At 55.5% G+C, this 15,217-nt stretch overlaps 1 protein-coding gene across 2 annotated transcripts in view; it reads right to left on the minus strand.

Annotated features, from left to right (window-relative positions):
- Positions 1 to 12,135, minus strand: part of PPP2R2C (protein phosphatase 2 regulatory subunit Bgamma) — a 242,899-nt gene extending 230,764 nt beyond the window's left edge. The window contains exons 1-2 of one of the 2 annotated variants that reach the window (XM_030801406.1): positions 12,071 to 12,101; positions 11,896 to 11,994 (exon numbers count right to left, since the gene is read on the minus strand). In XM_030801406.1, coding sequence (XP_030657266.1) covers positions 11,896 to 11,994; positions 12,071 to 12,086 — 115 coding nt within the window. In that variant the 5' untranslated portion in view covers positions 12,087 to 12,101. Of the gene's footprint in view, positions 1 to 11,895 lie in introns of both variants that reach the window. The other variant, XM_030801408.1, reaches the window with a different exon arrangement.
- Between the last annotated feature and the right edge of the window lie 3,082 nt (positions 12,136 to 15,217).

The following is a 15,217-nucleotide window of genomic DNA, read 5'->3' on the forward strand; positions in this document are numbered from 1 at the left end:
GACAATCCCAGCTGAGCTCAGACCCTGCTGTCCCCACCAAGGCATCATAAATGACAGGGAAGCCACTGTGGGCCACCCAGCCCAGTCCATCCTCCAGCTGAACACCAACAAACAACCTCGGTGTAGGCAACATGCAGCAGAAGAATCACCCAGCTGAGCCCTTCCTCAGCTCCTAGCTCTCAAAACCATGAAACACAATGAAATGGCCGTTCTCAGCTGGCACATCATGGGATCATTTGTTAAGCAGCCACAGATGACTGGAGAGAAAGTGGAGAGACTTTGGAAATGGAAGGAAAAGATGTGAGTGAAGATGAGATAAGTGGTAGCAAAGGACCAGCAAAGACAGCATGGGCTGTCTGTGCTACATATCTGAGCCTACAGATCCACTTTTCCCACACGGGGAGACCTGAGCCCACTGTTCCCAAATGCAGTGATCATTACCATGGCAACTGCTCTGAAATGCAGGCAGTCTTCCTGCAATTTTTTCATTTGTTCTCATTGTGTAAGTTTCCTATGGCTGCTGTAACACATTTCCACAACCATAGTGACTTAGAAAAACAGAAGGTTATTCTCTGACTGTTCTGGAGGTCAGAAGTCTGAAATCAGCCTCACTGGGCTAAAGTCAAGGTGTGGGAATGGCTGGTTCCTGCTGGAGGCTCCAGGGGAGAATCTGTTTCCTTGACCTTCCAGCTTCTGGAGGTGCCCACATTCCTTGGCTTGCAGCTCCTCCCTCCGTCTTCAAAACCATCAGTGTAGCATCTTCAAATCTCTCTCCCTTTCTTCCTGTTTCTCTCCTCTTTCTTCCTCCCTCTCTTCTCTTCTCCTTCTCTTCCTCTTTCTCTCCTCTGCTTGCGTCATCCCATCTCCTTCTCTGATTCTGACCCTCTTACCTCCCTCTTATAAGGACCCCTGTGATGACATTAGGCCTACCCAGATAATCCAGGTCAACCTCCCCAACTCAAGAGCCTTAACTTAATCTCATCTGCAAACTCCCTTTTGCCAGGTAAGGTAACACATTCACAGGTCTGGGGATTAGGACGTGGAAATCTTTGGGGGGCATTATTCTTTCCATTACACTCACAAACATCCTGCAAAAGTGGACTTTATTGTCCTAATTTGACAATAAGGCTCAGGAAGGTGGGGCCATTGCCTGATGTCATGTGAGTAGCAGAGGCAAGAGCCAGTTTCAGGATGAATGTCCACACACATGGCCCAGTTCCACTGGCCTCCATAGATGTTGGGGTCTCACTGGAGGCAGAATTCACCCCAGATAGTTCAACAGAAGAGAAGTAAACAAAGGTGACCTACAGGAAGTGACCAAGGAAGCATTTGGGGCACCCAGGGACTAGGGGCAAGGACAGGAGGCTGTTACCCCCGGGCTGAAAGGTGGAGGGGAAGAGAACTGGGACCATGAGACAGGAGCCACTGGCACAAGCTGTGACCATGGAGAGCACAGCCGACCCTGGGATTGCAGCGCCACAGCAGGGAGAAGAATGGGGAGTGTTTCTCCCTCTCCCTCCTGCCCTGCAAGCTCCGACTGGTGCCTCCCACTGGCCAAACTCCACGGAAGCCTTAGGGCAGGGACCACAGGTGATGCAGCCTCCAGGGCACCACACTGGACAGAGAAAGGTGAAAAATAGATCTATGGGTCAAGTGGAGAAATCCAGCGCAGTCCACTGTGGCCACTCAGCAAACATCCTCATCCCCCTATCCGGGAAGAAACTCTCGGCCCAACACAGTAAGGCACGGGGTCCCACCAACAACGGTATCATTGAGGGAGACGCCACTTCAGATGCCTGCCTGGAGCCTACAGCATCACGCTGTCCACCACAGGTAGCCTTCATTCAAGGTGGCCAGGAGAGATGAGGGCAGGGGAAAAAGGGCCAATCAGCAGCGAGTCCTTCTTCCTCCACCCACTGATAGGCACCTTGCCTGTGCCAGAGCACCTGGTTCTTCACCTAGGGGAACGAACCAAGCTTGCACCCATGATCTGGGTCTGTCATGCTCCTATCTCTATGTTCAGGGCTGCCATGCTCAGCAGACCTTTTTTATCAGATGTCAGTGCTAAGAAGCATCCCCGTGGATCCTCTGGGCCCCAGATACCACCAAGAAGTGACCTCATTTATCCTTGGTAACTAGGAGCAGCCACCCCTCATCCCAGTGCCCCCTTCTCTGCCAGGCCACCCAGCAGCAGCAGGAGGCCCAAATGGCCTCGGTCCCAGTGTCCACTTTCACGGACCGTGGCCCTGCTCCCTGATGGAAGCCTTCCTTCTTGGGGCACCAGGACCCCCAAACACACCACGCCTAACGAACTAGAAGCAAAATTAGTTCAAGGGGTTATCTGGGGTGACTGCTATGGGTTGAATTGTGTGCCCTCCCCCCAAAAAATTCATATTGAAGTCCAAACCCCCAGTACCTCAGCATGTGACCTTATTTGGAAATAGGGTCACTGCAGATATCATTAGTTAAAATAAGGCCATGCTGGAGTAGGTTTGACCCCTAATCCAAAATGACAGGTGCCCTCATCAAAGGGGAAATGTGGACACAGAGACAGACAGGCACAGGGAGAAAGGCAGACACTATGGTGACACCATCTACAAGCCAAAGAATGCCAAAGATGGACAGCAAATCACAAGAAGCTGGGAGAGGGGTACAGGACAGATTCCCCCTCTAATTCCTCCATAGAAACCGACCCAGCTGTCATCTTGATCCCAGACTTCTGGCTGCCAGAACCATGAGACAATCAATTTCCCTTCTTCAAGCCACTCTGTGTGTAGCGCTTTGTTAAGGCAGCCTTAGTCTGTAGACGGCTACAACAAGATATCTTAGACTAAGTAGTTTATGAATAACAGAAATTGGTTGCTCATTGGCCGGGTGTAGCGGCTCACACCTGCAATCCCAGCACTTTGGGAGGCCAAGGCAGGCAGAGTACTTGAGGTCAGGAGTTCAAGACCAGCCTGGCCAGCATGGTGAAACCCTGTCTTTACTAAAAGTACAAAAATCAGCCAGGCCTGGTGGTGCACACCTGTAATCCCAGCTACTGAGGAAGCTGAGGCATGAGAATCACTTGAACCCAGGAAGCAGAGATTGCAGTCAGCCAAGATCATGCCACTGCACTCCAGCCTGGGTGACAGAGTGAGACTCCATCTCAAAAAAAAAAAAGAAAGAGAAAGAAAAAGAAAAAGAAAGAAAGAAAGAAAGAAAGAAAGAAAGAAAGAAAGAAAGAAAGAAAGAAAGAGAAAGAAAAAGAAAAGAAAGAAAGAAAAGAAAGAAGGAAATTGATTGCTCACAATTCTGGAGGGGAGGCTGAGAAGTCCAAGATCAAGGTGCCAGCAGATTCGATTCTGTGTCTGACAAGGGCTCTGTGCTTCAAGGACGGCGCCTTCTCACTGCGTCCTCACATGGTAGAAGTCTGCCTCGGGCCTCTTTTATAAGGGCTCCACCCTCTTGACCTAATCACCTCCCACAGCCCCACCCTCAATACTCTGTTGGTGGTTAGATTTTAGCACAGGAATACTGGAGAGATGGGAACATTCAGACCACTGGACAGCCCCAACACACTCACACAGTGGCCATGTCTGGGGCTGCCCTGTGCAATCATTCATAACACACCCTTTCATTCTCTAAGGTACCCCAGTTTGGATGATAAATTATTTGACACCCTAGTGATTATAAGCCAGTGAAGGGCTCCTCCTAACTCCATCCACTGGTCCTCAAACCTGTGCATGTGGCTGTGCAGGTGACAGTCACAAAACAGCCGCTGATCTAAGGCATACAGGACAAGGCCCCACCTGCTGCGTGCTGTCTGGAGGCTGGTGTGGTAGCCAGGCCTGCAGCTGCAGGCCCTTCTCCCTGCTTCTGGGTGATGAGAGTGAACCCCACGGGTGAGGGCCCTTTGCCGCAGCTCTGCACCACCGCAGGAATCCTTTGAATGATGTGATGCTTGTGGGCGACGGTGACTGTGAATCAGGAATTCCACAATGACACTGCTGACAGAAGCGGGTGGGAAGGCGATTCTGTATCTGGCTTATGCATCCGCCCCCCCGAGAACAAGGGAACCAACCTGCCCCTGGGTGCTTGCTGGTCTCCTCGGGTAATGCTGCCACACCCAAAGTCACTGCTGTCCCCTGATGTTGGAGACTGGGACCTCAGCTGTGGCAGTGGCCAGCTCAGCCCTGGAGAGTTGAAGGCCATATTTTCTGCCTGTGTGTTTCCCCATCTCTGCCATATTTTTTGTGTGAGCCCAAGAGCGAGCCCTGGGGTGGCTGGAAAGAGTCTGCCTGGCACCCACAGGCAGGCTAGCGTGTCTGTCCTGTGACCGAGAGCCTCATGCATGAAGGATGCCTCTGGGGAGCATCCGCATGGGGCACGTGGGGGTTTGTTTCATGTGTCAACTTGACGGGGCCACGGGATGCCCAGATATCATGCTAAACATCATTTCCAGGTGTGTCTGTGAGGGTGTTTCCAGTAGAGATGAGCATTTGAATCAGTAGACTAAGTAATCCCCAGTGTGGATGGGCCTCCCCCAGTTTGTTCAGGGCCTGAATGGAACAAAAAGGCAGGAGAAGGGAGAATTCACTCTCTCTGCCTGACTGCTGGAGCTGGGACATCAGTCTTCTCCTGCCCTGGGATTGGCACTCACACCATCGCAACATCAGCCTTCCTGGTTCTCAAACCTTCAGACTAGAACAACTAGTTATCCAGCTTCCAGATGGAGCTTAGGGGACTTCTCAGCTCCATAACTGTGTGAGCCAATTCTGTGTGTGTGTGCACACACGTGCAGTGATCCTATTGGCCCCTGTTTCTCTGAAGAACTCTGACTACTACAGGGCACAAATACCTCACGCTCTGCAGTCATTTGAGAGGCCCATCCACACACCTCTTCCCCAGGCCGCCTTGTCATCATCCTCCAACCTTGTTCTTTCCCAAGCCCTGCCCAGCTTGCCAGCCCATGCACTAGTGTAGATCCCTACTCCAGGCTGTGGTTCCTCCCCAGCAGCATGAGCAACCAGATTCTCCCCCTGAAGTTTTGCCTCCTGGGAGAATCTCCAAGCATCTTTCGGGGTGCCCCTGAGTTGGATATTGTTACAGAAGGATGCAGCCACTGCACCTTCCTCCAAAGGAGGGAGGGGGGAAGGAGGCAGCACCCCTACCTCTCTCTCCACCTGCCCTCCCAGCTCCTGGCAATGCCTCCTGTGGGCAAAACCCACCCAAAGACTCCTCAGCAGAGATCCAGGTGGTAAATTTGACAGGATCAGGTTCTAGGCACAGACCAGGGCAGAAAGAAGCTGGGGCTGGAAAGGAACAAGGGGTATAAGCCTCCTTAGAAGATACCGAGGAGGATTCAAGGTACCAGCCTTCAAGGAGGTCATTGTTAACTACACTGTACTTGCTAATAGGTTCCTTTCCTGAGAAAGAGTAGAAATAGTCACTTTAAATTCACTTTATTGTGGTCCTGCAGCACTGACATTAGAATCTGGGAAGAATATTTGAACCACTCATTGGTGTTATCCAAACATACCTGATGCATTATACAACAACATCTACAACAACAGGAACTATAAGCCAGGCTCTGAGAACACAGATGAGTTCTTACAGATCTTATAGTCAGGAGATGCTGGGTGCAAGGTCAGCAAAAAAAAGAAGAAGAAGAAAAAAGAAAAGAAAAAGAAAGATGATTACATTGGACCCGGGGTACTGTGATGGAGACTCCCTGGGTGGGACGTATTTAGTTGGGAGGCAAGGAAGGTCTCTGGAGAGAGGACATGGAAGCTGCGACATGAAGGATGAGTTAGAGTGAGTGCTGGGTTAGCACCAGGAGCGGGGGGAATAGCAGGGGCAAAGGGCCCTGGACAGGAGAGAGCCCAGGATGTACCACGGTCAGGAAAAAGGCTGCTGTGTAGTGAGCGCTGTGGAGATGGGCACAGCAGAGGTCAGCATGGTTATTTTAGGGAGTTGACAGGGGAGTCTGGATTAGGAGGCTCTCAAGTAGTCCAGAAGAGGAGACAATGGCTTGACCTGGGGTAGTAGAGATGAAGAAGGAGAGGAGACAGATCTGAGGGTGAGCTACTGCAGAATATTCCCCACCTGGGCACTGGAGACCCAGATGACACGGGCGGGCACAATGGACGCTGGCCTGGAGTGAGGTGCATCCCACAGGCCCTGGTTCTGCTCTCACCTGCTGTGTGACTCCAGGCAAACCCTCCCCAGCCCCACCCCTGACCTCTCCTCCTCCCCTGTGGACAGGAAGGCAGGAGGACAGAGGTGGCCAGGTGCCTCTGAGCAGCCTCAGCACCCATCCTCTTAAAGGTGCCCAAGCCCAGCAGGACAGCCCCAGGTGGTGAGAATTGGGGCAGTGACTTCTCCCAACCTCACCACATGTCACAGCATCACCTGCAAAGTGGCTGTGATGATCGCATCCCATCACCGAGTGAGCACCTGATACACCTAACAGGCCCTGCCTGTGCCAAGCGTGCAGTAAGTTCTCCATAAATGCCAGCTAAGAGGATTAACACTACTCTCAGCTACCATCTGTGACCTGGGGTGCTGGTGGGGCTGTCACTTAAGGGGCCCCATCCACTTGCTTGGGAAAGCCCATCCATGGGGACAGGGAAATTGTGCCTGCAGTGGGAAGGCCACCCATGCAAGGTCAAGGAGAAGCCTTTCTCAGGGCTTACAAAGAGTCCTCTTCTCTACTCCTGGGACCTGCAGGTTTGTGAGCCTTTACCTGCCACCTTTGCATGCCTCCTAGCAAGGAGAAGGCCACCTGTGCTCAGCCTCCTAAAATATCAGGGCATCCCCTGAGCTTCCCAATACTCAGCCTGATCAACTCTGTGCTTGGGTCAAACTAGGTTGGATTTCAGATTCTTGCCGCAGAAAGATTCTCTGGCAGACAGGAACCACACAATGGAAGAGGCTCTGATGGACACCATCCTCTCACCCGTAGTGCCAGCAAAGAGTGCAACGGTGTCCCTACCATGAAGCCACACCCCACTCAACATGGAGCCCTGCACCAGGCCAAGCCTGGAATGAAGACCTGGGCAACCAGTCCACTCTAGACCAGGAAAGAAGGATTTCCACAGTGTCTCCCTGCCTGGCCTCCCATCTAAAGATGCCCCACCCAGTGAGTCTCCATCGCAGCCCAAAAAGCCCAGCGTCATCTTTTTTTCTGACCTTGCACACTCACAGGTGCCCATCCTGGGAATTCACCACCCAGCCCTGCGGCTCTGATGGGACGCCAGCCTCCAGTCAGGAGTGCACAGGAAAGAGAGCAACAGTGGCTCCCAGCTCTGTGGCTCTGCAATGCCAGGGGAACACTGCGCTGAGACGGGGGCTCTGATGAGCAGGCAGCCCTGACAATAGCAGTTTCCTGAGAAGGAATCACAGAACAGAACCTAAATTTAGACACTGGGAGAGCAGCTCGCGGTCCAGCCAAGGCAGGAAGAACTAGGTTCAGATCCACCACTCGCTGCTAAGCAGCCTGGAGCACATCACTTGCACCTCAGTGTGCCCCTCTGTAAAATGGGGGCAGTGGGCGCGTCCACACCCTCACAGGTTGACGTGAGGATAAGTGAGATAGAGGGTACAGTGCATAGTGCTAGTGCAGTGCCAGGCTCACAGAAGTGCCCAATAAATGGCAGTTCTGAAAAAATACACAGCACACACAGACACACACACACACAGACACACACACACAGAACAGAGGCAAAGAGATTAAACTTCACCCAGGGCTGCAAATTTGCAACATGCAGCGTCTGTGACCACTGTGCCAACTACACTCCCAACACCTTAGCCCCATTCTTGCCCCATGCATAACTTCCTTGGAAATCCCCCCTGCTGTGGACTGGATGCCTGTGTCCCCTATGTTGAAATCCTAACCCCCAATGTGAGATATGAGGAGCTGGGCCCTGGGGAAACAAATAGGAGAAAATTAGTGCCCTTTTAAAATAGACTCAAGGGAGCTCATTTGCCCCTTCCACCCTGTGAGGCTACTGCAAGAAGGCACCATCCACGAACCAGAACGCAGGCCCTCACCAGACACTGAATCACCACGCCTTGATCTTGGACTTCCAGCCTCCAGAACGGTGAGAAATAAACCTGTGTTGTTCATAAACTGCCCAGGCTATATGGTGTTTTGCTATGGCAGCCCCAACGGACTAAGACAGCTCCCCTTCCCGAACTGTGTTCCATGTGCTAATCAGATTTCAGGCCATTTCATCCATTCACTCCTCAAACATGTGGTGTGTGACCCCAAGGGGCAAGTCAAACCCTGGGGATTCCACGTTGAAATTGACATGTCCCTTAAGGTGTTGGGGGAACCACAGGGGAAGCCCACCAAGGAAGAGGCATCCTGGGGCCCTTGAAGGCTGAGGCGTTAGCCAGGCAAGGCAGGGGCAAGGGTGCCCCAGGGCAGGGGCAGGGGCAGGGGTGCCCCAGGGCAGGGAGCAGCCCCATGCAAGACCCAGAGCCTCATGGGAACACTCCTGGAGGAGGGCAAGCAGGGGACAGTGCACAGCCCCCCAGGCCCAGCCCACCCAGGCTCTTGGCTACCAGACTATGGGCTGGAACTTCTATGTTTTTCTGGAAGCAACTCCAAGCCAGGGGCGTTTCCATACCGGCAAATGAAAAAAATAAGATTTGCTTTTTTTCTGACAGCAGCAGTGAGCTCCAGGCCCTTGTTGAGAGGTGGTGGGGTAGAGTGACCGAGGACAAGCCTTGGGGCAGGACTGAAAGGCTCTCCGCCACTAATAGCTGTGGGACCTCGGGCAAATCGCTTAATCTCTCTGTGCCTCAGTAAAACGGAGCCAATAAGAGCGCCTATTTCAGTGGGTTGTGGTCAGAAGGAAAGCAGCTCATACCTAGGAAGCACTGGAAGCGTCCCTGGATCCTACAAAGCACCTCTCTCAGTGTAGGCTGCTGTTACTGGAGCTCTGTGCCTATCCACAGCCATGGGGTTGGAACTGGACCCACTTCACAAGTGTGTGACCCATGCAGCCACACAGGCCTCATGCTTGGAAGGGGCTCATGCTTGGGGTTTAAGGCTCTGCAGAGTCATAAAATTCCTGATAGCTGTATGTTTGAATGTGTGTTTCCTAAGCGATGTCTGATGGAACAGCAGAGCCTGTGCTGTGGGCATGGAGCGTGTGCTCCTGCCTCCTGCCGCCTCCCCAACCCGGGTTCTCAGCTGCCTGCTCCCCTGGCCTCTGGCACCCTGGAGCCCACCCTTCCTCCTCTTTGTGCCTGGTCTCAGTGTCACTGCTGCCCTCCTCCCCTGGCAAGGGCCTGGGTCTAGGAGTGTATGCACCCCAGTGCATCCTGGGGTGGATCATGGCAGTGACTGCCCTTCCCTGGGCTGGCAGTGCCACTGTGTGTTCGGTGGGCAGTTCAGCGGGAACATCAGGTACCAATTGTGTCTCAACCCCGAGGCTGCAATGCCCTGTGGGCTACCTGTCTGCCATGGGTTGGGGCATCGGCCTGTGGGAAGGGGAGATGCCTGACTCAACACTCAACTTCCCTGTCCCTGGCCAGAAGACAGGTGTCTTGCAAGAGTCTGCACTCACCCTGCAAGCATCCCCATGCCCAAAGGAACACAATGTTACATAGGAAATAAAACCACCATGACAGGTGGAGAGAGAGCGCAGAAGAAAGTGAATACTTTTAACCACACTTTCCCCTACTTTTTGAACACAGAGCCCTGCATTTTCATTTGCACTGAGCCCCACAAATTATGTAGCTGGTCCTGGGTGGGAAGGAGGCAGGGGGAGGGGGAGGGGAGGATTTGCACCTTTTACTCCAACTATTTCCATATTGTTTCATGTTTTTCCAAGATGCATGTGATCATGCATTCATTTTGCAGTTTTTTTATTCCAAAAAGAGTTTAATGGCTACACACGCAGAGAGAGACACAAACACACACACACACACACACACACACACCTATATAGACATAGAGATACACAGACATACACAGACACACTTGGATACACACACAAATACACACAGAGATACACAAAAACACCCACAGATACATACATGGACACATACACACACTGGCGTTTAGAACCCAGGGACCGCCTCCCAGCCCAAAGATCTTCCGTGACCCATTGCCAGCCACAAGCAGGCTCTAGGGAGTCCTACAAGAGCTGGAGAAGGTTCTACATCGAGCCTGCCTACCCCTTTTCTCAAAAGCAGAGAAAGGCCATGTGGCATTCACTCACTCATGCACTCACTAATCGACAGTCAACAATTCCATACTGAGAAGCTGCGATTTGCTGAGCACAGTCAGTGTCCTGCAGACATGACCAGATGTAGTCCCTGCCCTCAAGGGGTGAGGGTGTTCCCCGGGGTGAGGACACCTGGGACAGAGAAGGCATCCCAGGTGGGTGGAAACCCGCTCCACAGCAGGGAGGTGGGAAACAGACACATTCAGGGGCCTGGAGGGAGCTGAGCATAAGCAGGCGGCCAGGGCGTGGTCAGAGCCTGGGGGACAATGAGACTGAGAAGGCAGCTGCAGCAGATTGTGGGGCACTGAGAGCTGACAGAGGAGCTCACCTGTGGGCAGCGGGCCCCACTCCCTGCCACAGCCCGTCCCCTCCATTTTGCTGACAGTGTCCCTGTGATGTCTTCCCGTGACAGTGTGAGCACAGGCCAAGGAGGGCTCGCCCTGGAGAAGCACAGCCTCGGGAGCTCTGCCACTGGCAGCTGTGTGGACTCGGGCAAGTTACTTAACTTCTCTGCACCTCAGTTTCCTTATCCTATAATGGGGATAATGTGGCGAGGATTCAACGGAGTCGGCGGGGATGGGGGGTGGATATCTGAAAGCTCTTGGAACAGTGTGTTTGTTATATAAAGTGACAGAGGCCAGCACCCTGCCCGGGTCCACCAGCCCTCTGTACCTTCCATCACCCACCTCACTGGGCCGCTGAAGGGGGGAGGGAAGAAAGCAAAAACAGATTCCTGGGCCCTCACCAGTAGCCCCCCATAGGCCTCTTCTTTTATCTCTGCCACAACCTTGCCCGCTGAGCAACGTCATCCCCATTTCACAGAAGAGAAACTGAGGCCCTGAGAGAATAAGCCACTTGCTGAAGGCCACCCGGCCGGTCAGGTGAAGCTAGGATTCAATCCAGGCGGGGCAGCGTCTGAGGCCACAGAGTGTGTGGTCCCTGTCCCTGGGACCCTCCGCATAAAAGCCAACCCGGGTCACTTCCCAGGGTGCGAGAGCAGCTGTCCATCCCACCAACGCTTTTCAGGCTCTGGGCGCGCCACTGTCATGGACTGTCCCTGCCAGCAAAAAAAAAAAAAAAAAAAAAAAAAAGCTTCTCCAAACCAGAGCAGCAGCCGGGCCTGACTCAGCACCCACCGGCGCGGGCAGCGGGAGGAGCGCGTAGACGCTGCTGGATGGTACCCGCGGCCGGGACTGAACTCCGCCGCATTGGGTCTTACCCCGGACTCAGAGCCAGACCCCGCGCCCGCACCTTCAGCCGGGCAGCGAGCGGGGGGCTCCAGCGCGCGGGTTCTCGGCCGAGACGCTGTGGCTGACACCGGTGGAGCGATCCGCCCGGGCTCGCGCGGCGAGCAAGTGCTGGAGGCAGGGTTCCAAGCCGGTTCTGTCGGGTTCCCTCAAGACCCCGAGAGCACGGGCTCCGGAGGGACCCCGGCACTTCGGACCCTAGCAGAGCCAGCCCTGCCCCAGGACTGCCCCGGGGTCGGTGCCCGGGCTCTCTGAGTCCCGCTTCTGGCCCGCGAAGACGCGCCCTCTCCTCCAGTCGCGGGAGTCCCGCACCCGAGGGCCGCGTCCCCGGGCAGGGTGAGGTTCTGCGGGGCTGGGGGTGAGGCGGGGTGGGCGCGGGGCGGCTCCGGAGCGGCGGGGCCGGGCGCCCTGCAGCCCGCGCTTACCTTCGGAAACTTCGAGGTCGGCGGCCCCATTGAGCTGGCACAGGCACCAGGAGCCCTGGTCCGCGGCGGGCGCGGCGGGCGCGGCGGGGGCGCGGTCAGCTGGCAAAACAGCAAGGGCGCGTGAGCGCGGGCCCGGGGCGGGGGGCGGGGGGCGGGGGCGCGCGGCGAGGCTAACCCGGCTGCTGGGCCATGGGCGGCTCCGCAGGCTGCGACCGCGACGGGCGTCCTCCGGGCGGCTGCGGGGGGCCGGGCGCGGCGGCCGCTCCTCCTCCGCCTCCTCCGGGCTCGGCTCCCTGCGCGGGCTGGCGGGCGGGGAGGCGCGCCCAGAAGGCTCCGCCCGGAGCGCGGGTGCGGGGCGCGGGGTGCGGCTGCGGGCGCCGAGGGTGGGCGCGGGGCGAGGATCGCGAGGCGCGGATCGCAGGGCGCGGGGCCGGGCACCGGGTAAGAGGCGCGGGGTGCGGGCGCAGGGCGGGGTGTGGGTGCGGGCGCAGGGCGGGGTGTGGGTGCGGGCGCTGGGGCTGTAGCCACGGACCGAAGCGTCCCTTTCTGCCCCACCCACCGGTCCCGCGGCAGCCGCCTCTGCCAGCCGTCACCACGCGAGGGCCGCCTGCCTGACGGCGATGCCCATTTTACTGAGGAGAAACTGAGGCACGGAGAGGGAAAGGGACTCAGGCGGAGTAAGCGGCCAAGGCGGGGCTTCAGCTCCAGATTGCGATTCTGGTTTGAGCCCCTTTGCGTCCTGCCCTTCCCCAGACCCGCCCTGCTGGGAGCCGGGGTCGCTGCCCACCCCCGCCCCCCCACCGGGTGCGAAGGGGACAGCAATCAATGCCATGAGGAGGAACGGGAGCTTCACAGCCGCGCCCTCCGACCTTCCACGTGCAACAGACCAAGGAGGAAGAGCCACGCCGAGAGGAGGCGGCTGGACGTCCCGCGGGAAGGGCCAGGGCTAGAGAAGCCCATCCAAGGAGGGAGGAGAGAGCGTGCTCCCAGGGTGATCCTAAGGCATGAGGGGCCGCTGGCCCTCTTGGGGTCCCAGCTGCCTCACCCTAAGTGAGCACAGAACCCCATGATGCCAGTGTGCACGAAGTGGAAGCAGACAGCCACAGGGACACACGTTAATCCTCCCACTCCCCCCTCTCCTCCCCTCCCCTCCCAGGAAGGGAGAGAAGCGGGGATGGCTAAGGAGAGGCTCTCCAGGGAGCAGAAGAAGGAGAGCAGAGGGAAGGAAAGAGTGCTGCAGGCCCCAGGCCAAAGGTCAGGCCACCCCACCCCACCTTAGCCCAGTTCTAGGCCCGTGAGCTGCACCCTAGCCCATCTACACCTCACCTAGCAGGAGGGATCTGCCTTCTAAGCCTCTGACCCCCTCCCTCTTCCTTCTTGGCCTTGAAAATCCAACTTCTTCACCTCCTCCTCCAGGAAGGCCTCCAGGGTCCTCCCAGGAGCCCCAAAAGCCCCAGAGCAGCCTCTCCTCTGGGCAGTGCCTGTCTTCCAACACGAGGTCATCCTGCAGCAGCATCAGCCCCTATTCTCTCAGTTCCCAGCCCTCCGCCTGGCACAGCGTCAGGGCATGGTGGGGTTTCCTGATAAATACAGGTCCCACGGGCAGCCTTGCAGCCTGAGGTGGGGTGGACCTGAGTCAGGTCCCAGGCAGTCACTTGGCATGGCCTAGTTCCTTATTTACAACAACCCTATGAATAGGCATAAATATCCCCATGTTAAAGGTTAGAACCTGGAGGCTCTGGGTCAGGCTGCCAGGAGCCACGGGATGCATCGTCCCTGCCCCAGGGTTAAGTGACTTGCTCACATGCGGGTGAGCTGTGGAGGCGGGATGAGCCCCTCAGCTGAGCTTTCTGCATGCACCAGGGCATAGCCCATTTCCTTGAGTGTGCAAGGGAGACAGGCACACAGGTAATAATACATTCATTTGTTCTTTCGACAAAAGGTAGACAGCCCCTCCTTTCTCCCAGGTGCCAAATCTGGTAGTGAACAAAACAAAGTCTCATGGAGCGTATGGTGTAGTAGCAGATGAGGAAGATGTTAACCAAATGCATACATTACTATGGAATTCTGTACAGCCATCAATGCTATGGAGAGGGGAGGTTCATGGGCGCTCTTTGGCTTTCTTTTTTTTTTTTTTTTTTTTTTTTTTTTTTTTTTTTGAGACGGAGTCTTGCTCTTTCGCCCAGGCTGGAGTGCAGTGGCGCAATCTCGGCTCACTGCAAGCTCCGCCTCCCGGGTTCACGCCATTCTCCTGCCTCAGCCTCTCCGAGTAGCTGAGACTACAGGCGCCCGCCACCACGCCCGGCTAATTTTTTGTATTTTTAGTAGAGACAGGGTTTCACCGTGGTCTCAATCTCCTGGCCTCGTGATCCGCCCGCCTCGGCCTCCCAAAGTGCTGGGATTACAAGCGTGAGCCACTGCGCCCAGCCTCTTTGGCTTTCTATGTGCAAGACACAAAGGAGGAATAGCAGTCCACCGCGCAGAGTGGAGGAAGTGCTTCCAGGCAGGAGGGTGAGCACGTGCAAAGGGCTTGCGGTAGGAAGGGATTTGAAGGATCCAGCCATGCAAGGGTGGTGGCCAAAGGAAGCAAGCTCATTCTAGGCAGAAGAGACACACAGAGGAGGAAAGGGGGATGAGGATGGGGAGCCATGGGGCCTGGTTGCAGTTGCTGGAAGGAATGTAGTACAAGCATGTGGGAGGTAGGGCCAAAAAAGCAAGTTGGGGCTAAACCCTGAATTGTCTGCAATGCAGGCCGAGGATGAGGCTTCCTGAGAGTGACACTGGGTAGCCCTGGAAGGTTTGGGGGTAGGAGTACGCCAGGGTCCATGCTGCTGATCGGGAAGACCATTCGGCACTGGACGTAGTCCCAAGCAGTTTGCCCATTAAAGCAAGAGGAAGTCCCCCAGAATTGTCCCACTTGCTCAGGGGGATGAAGAGTGCTGATGTCTCAGGGTCCGGACTGAATGGGAGACGACACTAGTGGGCCCCTATCGCAAACTCTCACACCTGCAGAGGTCAGGCTGTGGCTCCTTGTGAGTCACCTGGGACAAGTCTGGTGAAGAAGGGCGAGGGCACACACTACGCTTTGCAAGGGCAGCGATGGCTGCTTCGAGGAGCATCGATGCCAGAGAACACTGGCATGATCTGAAAGAGTCCATGTTGCTGTACAGGCCCCTCTGGACCCTGCGTTTTTCATGACAGAGCTTTGATTCAAATGAGAAGCATTTTGCAGAACATCTCATCAGAGTGGGGGCTGGCGGGGGGGATACACATTTGGCATCAGCTTTTTTCTGACAACAATTTGCTACTAGTAACCAAAGTA

This window comes from Nomascus leucogenys, chromosome 20 (assembly GCF_006542625.1).
Source record: "Nomascus leucogenys isolate Asia chromosome 20, Asia_NLE_v1, whole genome shotgun sequence".
Lineage (NCBI taxonomy): Eukaryota > Metazoa > Chordata > Mammalia > Primates > Hylobatidae > Nomascus > Nomascus leucogenys.